This window comes from Salmo salar, chromosome 13 (assembly GCF_965601325.2).
Source record: "Salmo salar chromosome 13, fSalSal1, whole genome shotgun sequence".
NCBI lineage: Eukaryota > Metazoa > Chordata > Actinopteri > Salmoniformes > Salmonidae > Salmo > Salmo salar.
The window spans coordinates 87,583,857-87,590,076 of record NC_138303.1 but is presented as its reverse complement, the minus strand read 5'-3'; the positions used below and the strand labels follow the sequence as shown (position 1 = coordinate 87,590,076).

The following is a 6,220-nucleotide window of genomic DNA, read 5'->3' as shown; positions in this document are numbered from 1 at the left end:
TTTATTGTCTATTGCAGATACAGTGCCTTCGGAAAGTATTCAGACCCCTTGACTTTTTCCACATTTTGTTACGTTATAGCCTTATTCTAAATGTATTAAATTAAATAAAAGATCCTCTACAGTCTACACACAATACCCCATAATGACAAAGCGAAGATATGTTTGCAAATATATTTATTAAAAACAAAACAGAAATACCTATTTACATAAGTATTCAGACCCTTTGCTATGAGACTCGAAATTGAGCTCAGGTGCATCCTGTTTCCATTGATCATCCTTGAGATGTTTCTACAACTAGATTGGAGTCCACCTGTGGTAAATTAAATTGATTGGACATGATTTGGAAAGGCACACACCTGTCTATATAAGGTCCCAAAGTTGAAAGTACATGTCAGAGCAAAAACCAAGCCATGAGGTCAAAGGAATTGTCTGTAGAGCGCTGAGACAGGATTATGTGGAGGCACAGGTCTGGGGAAGGGTACAAAAAACTGTCTGTAGCATTGAGGGTCCCCAAGAACACCGTGGTCTCCATCATTCTTAAAAGGAAGAAGTTTGGAACCACCAAGACTCTTCCTAGAGTTGGCCACTCTGCCAAACTGAGCTCACGGGGGAGAAGGGTCTTGGTCAGGGAGGTGACCAAGAACCCAATAGTCACTCTGACAGAGCTCTAGAGTTCTAGAAGGACAACCATCTCTGCAGCACTCCACCAATAAGGCCTTTATGATAGAGTGGCCAGACTGAAGCCACTTCTTAGTAAAAGGCACATCACAGCCTGCTTGGAGTATGCCAAAAGGCGCCTAAAGACTCTCAGACATGAGAAACAAGATTCTCTGGTCTGATGAAACGAAGATTGAACTCTTTGGCCTGAAGCCAAGCATCACGTCTGGAGGAAACCTGGCACCATCCCTACGCTGAAGCATGGTGGTGGGAGAATCATGCTGTGGGGATGTTTTTCAGCGGCAGGGACTGGGAGACTAGTCAAGGATGGGGGAAAGATGAACGGAGCAAAATATAGAGGGATCCTTGATGAAAACCTGCTCCAGAGCGCTCAGGACCTCAGACTGGAGCGAAGGTTCACCTTCCAACAGGGCAATGACCCTAAGCACACAGCCAAGACAACGCAGGAGTGGCTTTGGGACAAGTGTCTGTATGTCCTTGAGTGGCCCAGCCAGAGCCCGGACATGATGTGCACCCTATCGAACTTCTCTGGAGAGACCTGAAAATAGCTGTGCAGCGACGCTCCCCAACCAACCTGACAGAGCTTGAGAGGATCTGCTGAGAAGAATGGGAGAAACTCCCCAAATACAGGTGTGCCAAGCTTGTAGCGTCATACCCAAGAATAATCAATGCTGTAATTGCTGCAAAAGGTGCTTCAACAAAGTACTGAGTAAAGGGTCTGAATACTTATGTAAATGTGATATTTCATTTTTTTTTTACTTGTAATAAAGTAGCAAAAATATCTAAAACTTTTTTTGATTTGTCGTTATGGGGTATTGTGCATAGATTGATGATCAAAAAAAAATGTGAAAAAGGTCAAGGGGTCTGAATACTTTCCGAAGGCACTGCATGTATGTTGAAGGACTATATGAAGACTTTAAACATAATTAAAATGATGTTTGAAACTGAGAAATTCAAGGAAAAGCTACAGTATAATTGCGCTATGGGCCCCAACTGGCTAGTTAGGGAAGTGGTAGACTTGGTAGCCTGCTGGTTGTGTGTAACAGCCTTTCAGTTGATTACACTAATCAGTGATGTAGTATAGCCTACTACTGTAGCTGTGGATGACTTAATAAAGAAAACAAATGTATTTCAGGTAAAAGTGATTTATTAAAGCATGAAAACATTCTTAGATGTGCATCTTTGCATACATTACACGGACATGTTAAAGCATACATTAAAACAAAACTCACAACCTGAAGCTGGTACCGCTTATGCTAAAATAATGGGTTCAATTCCATCTGTAGAAACATCTAGTTAAGACTGCGGCTTTCCCAACATTTGTGAGCCGACCGTTCATTGTAAGGTAGTTATTCACCCTCACCAAGTTTAGGATAGGCACACTGAGTGATTTGTGCTTTCTGCTGTAGATTGACCTATCAAGATGGTGTGGATATTGTGGTTCGAGTCATCGGTACCATCTAGCTTTGTTTATACCTGGCGCTAACACGTCCTTTGTCCTGATCTTGTCCACATTCTTATTGTGCCCACATTTTCTGAAATATGTCTACACATGGTATTAAAATGCGTCTCATATCCATTCACTGTGTCCACATTGTGACCAGATTTCCTGGTCCCTCCTTGTATGCAAATGATTTGACAGCCATTCTTTCACAATATGATTTATTTGAAGACATATTGATTCTGGCAGCATACCACCCTGCATCCCACTGCTGGCTTGCCTCTGAAGTTAAGCAGGGTTGGTCCCTGGATGGGAGACCATATGGTGTTGGAGGGCCAGTAGGAGGCACAATTTCCTCTGGTCTAAAAAATATGCCCCAGGGCAGTGATTGGGGACTTTGCCCTGTGTAGAGTGCTGTCTATTGGATGGGATGTTAAACAGGTGTTCTGAGACTCTGGTCAATAAGGATCCTGTGGACTTATTGTAAGAGTAGGGGTGTTAACCCTGGTTTCCTGGCTGAATTCCCAATCTGGAAATCATACCATCATTGCCACCCAATCATCCCCAGCTTCCAATTGTCTCGTTCTTCTCCCCTGTAACTATTGTTACTGTAAATGAGAATGTGTTCTCAGTTAACTTACTAGGTAAAATACATTTAAAAAAATAATTCCATAAGTCAATGGTTATAGAAGATGGGATAATGATGATTTCACTGTCCAGATCCGTCTGCACTTGTAAGATATCCAGACACAGTGGGTCCTTGACCATCTCCAGAAGTGGTCAAGAAGATCAGATCACAATGCATCTTTCAATCATCTACACCTGTCTGAAAATGTGGGCACAATAAGAATGTGGACAAGGTCGGGACAAAGGATGTATGTTAGACGCATGCATAAACCCGCCTTCTGTTAAACAGTAACAACACAGTACTGTTAGGCCTACACAGTATCAGGTCTGAGATTTTCATCCTGTTGATACTGTATGAGTTCTCTGAATGATAGATACTACTCCATTCACTCCCTATGTGCATGACTACAGATTGCATGGCTCTATTCCTGCTGGCTGCCAATCGAAGGCATCAGAACTTAAAAAACAACAACAAATGCAATATGCTGGGCAGAAGCATTAATGCATGTTTGTCTTTAGGATTCCATGGCTAACACTTAGACACGTGTTCATTTGGTTTAAGATGATCTCAAACTCAGAAAAACATCATCCCTGAATTCCTGTGTATTAAGAATCCATACAATCTGTTTCAGCAAATAATGAGCAATGAGCAATGTCCTTTTCATTGCATAACATTTGATACAAAAACAGCATTGTGACACAGTGCATGGTAAGGTGACATTCACAGTGTAACTTTGATGTGATATTTTTACAGTGAATGTTGATGCCCCAAACTACAAACCAGTAATTTAAACCTTTTTTGACAACACCGTCTACTTTCTTCTCTCATAGATGTTTATATCTGATACATTTCAAAGTGCTTTTATTTTGTACATGAAAGAAGAACTGCTCTCTTTGAGATAAGCTACCATCTGTTATGACATATATTTAATGTGATGTTGCATTTGCTCCACTTGTTTTGTGAAATGGAAAGTATTTGTGTTTTATCCCATCTTACTTTTTCTCCGTCTGATTTACACTTTAGACTGGCGGACATCCTTCCATTCCATCTTAGTGTTCTGCAGGGCCTGAGTCTTTTTCTCATCCACCTGCACATAGTCCACCCTGTGTTCATCAGTAAGTAAGGGCTTCTGGAAGACATCACAGCAGAGTTGGTGTACAGTAAACTAAGGTAAGGACATTATTCAATCCAAACCTGTATCCAGAATAGAACTATCAGTCTTACATAGATGACACTTCACACCTTTCCATAACGTGGAAAACAATTTTAAGTTGATGCTGTTTTGTCAGTTATTCAGTGGCTATAATGCAGTCTTATAGTTCATGTCATATGTCCTCACTAGTGTCCAGCTTGTATTCCAGCCATTAGTATTCCTTTCACTATGTCTTTTTGCTGTGAATCACCAAAACAATGAGTCACAGCTTCATTACCATGGAAATAGGCACAACTACACCTTGCAAGTGCTATTTGAGCCAATTCCACAATGTACTGTATTGTTTACTTCTGGGCTATTGAAATCAGATGGAAGTTGGACCAATAAAACCAAACAAATAAGATGATACATGCAGTATATGTATGTTGTTCACTGTTTTAAGGTATGACCAGTATGTGTGGTTTCAAGTACTATTGAAATGAAAACCTATTCTGCACCCCTGCTCAGATGGTGAAAGAGACCAATAATTTGGCTTGATTTCTAACATATGAGTCAATGCAAAAGTGCCACTTAAAGAAAATGCCACATACAGAACACAATCATTTGTACTTATTTGTCCTATTTCACATGTGTATTAATATTCATGTGTGAATTGGAAATGTGTTTTTTGCATGTCCCACACTCCCAGAGATTGGGGTCACGACCAGCTATTATCAACGATGACCCTGGATTAACAAGGGTTGAGTGCCTTGCTCAAAGGCACATCGGCCGATTTTTCACCTTGCACGATCGGGATTCTAACTAGTGATCTTTCTGTTACTGGCTCAATGCTCTAACCGCTAGGTTAGCTGCCGCCCTATACTTTCTACATTACCAGTCACACCTACTCATTCAAGGGTTTTTCTTCTTTTTTTTTTTTTACTATTTTCTATATTGTAGAATAATAGTGAAGACATCAAAGCTATGAAATAACATATGGAATCATGTAGTAACCAAAAAAGTGTTAAACAAAACATTTATTTGCGATTCTTCAAAGTAGCCACTCTTTGCCTTGATGACAGCTTTGCATTCTCTCAACCAGCTTCATGAGGTAGTCACCTGGAATGCATTTCAATTGACAGGTGTGCCTTGTTAAAAGTTAATTTGCTGAATTTCTTTCCTTCTTAATGAGTTTAAGCTAATCAATTGTGTTGTGACAAGGTATGGGTGGTATACAGAAGATAGACATATTTGGTAAAAGACCAAGTCCATATGTCAAGAACAGCTTAAATAAGCAAAGAGAAATGACAGTTCATCATTACTTTAAGACATGAAGTTCAGTCAATCCAGAAAATTTCAAGAACTTTGAAAGTTCCTTCAAGTGCAGTCGCAAAAACCATCAAACGCTATGATGAACTGGCTCTCATGAGGACCGCCACAGGTCCTCTGCTGCAGAGGATAAGTTTATTAGAGTTAACTGCTCCTCAGATTGCAACCCAAATAAATTCTTCACAGAGTTCAAGTAACGGACACATCTCAACATCAACTGTTCAGAGGAGACTGCGTGAATCAGGCCTTCATGGTTGAATTGCTGCAAAGAAACCACTACTAAGGGACACCAATAATAAGAAGGGACTTGTTTGGGCCAAGAAACATTAGCAATGGACATTAGACCAGTGGAAATCTGTCCTTTGGTCTGATGAGTCCAAATTTGAGATTTTTTGTTTCAACCGCTGTGTCTTTGAGATGCAGAGTAGGGGAACGGATTATTTCCACATGTGTAGTTCCCACCGTGAAGCATGGAGGAGGAGGTGTGATGGTGCTTTGCAGGTGACACTGTCAGTGATTTATTTAGAATTCAAGGCACACTTAACTAGCCGGGTTAACTACCACAGCATTCTGTAGTGATACGCCATCCTATCTGGTTTGCGCTTACTGGGACGATGATTTGTTTTTCAACAGGACAATGACCCAACACACCTTCAGGCTGTGAAAGGGCTATTTGACCTAGAAGGAGAGTGATGGAGTGCTGCATCAGATGACCTGGCCTCCACAATCACCCAACCTATCAAGGCACAAGGCGAGACCCAGATGCAGACACAGGAGGCAGATGGTTGGAGTCTTACAATGTTTATTAATCCAAAGGGGTAGTCACCGAAGGGCAGGCGGGAAAGTAGTCCAGAGTCAGGCAGGGGTCAGAACCGGGAGGACCATAAAAAGAGAATAGAAAAGGAGTACGGGAAAACCACGCTGGTTGACTTGACTAAACATACAAGATGAACTGGCACAGAGAGACAAGAAACACAGGGATAAATACACTGCGGAAAATAAGCGACACCTG

General features: G+C 41.1%; 1 protein-coding gene across 3 annotated transcripts in view; it reads right to left on the bottom strand.

Moving 5' to 3' along the window:
* Positions 1 to 1,807: 1,807 nt before the first annotated feature.
* LOC106567798 (GRB2-associated-binding protein 3) overlaps positions 1,808 to 6,220 on the bottom strand; it is a 33,055-nt gene continuing 28,642 nt past the window's right edge. For all 3 annotated transcript variants that reach the window (XM_014137540.3, XM_014137542.3, XM_014137541.3), the window contains exon 10: positions 1,808 to 3,876. In XM_014137540.3, the coding sequence (XP_013993015.2) occupies positions 3,760 to 3,876 (117 nt within the window). In that variant the 3' untranslated portion in view covers positions 1,808 to 3,759. The remainder of the gene's footprint in view (positions 3,877 to 6,220) is intronic.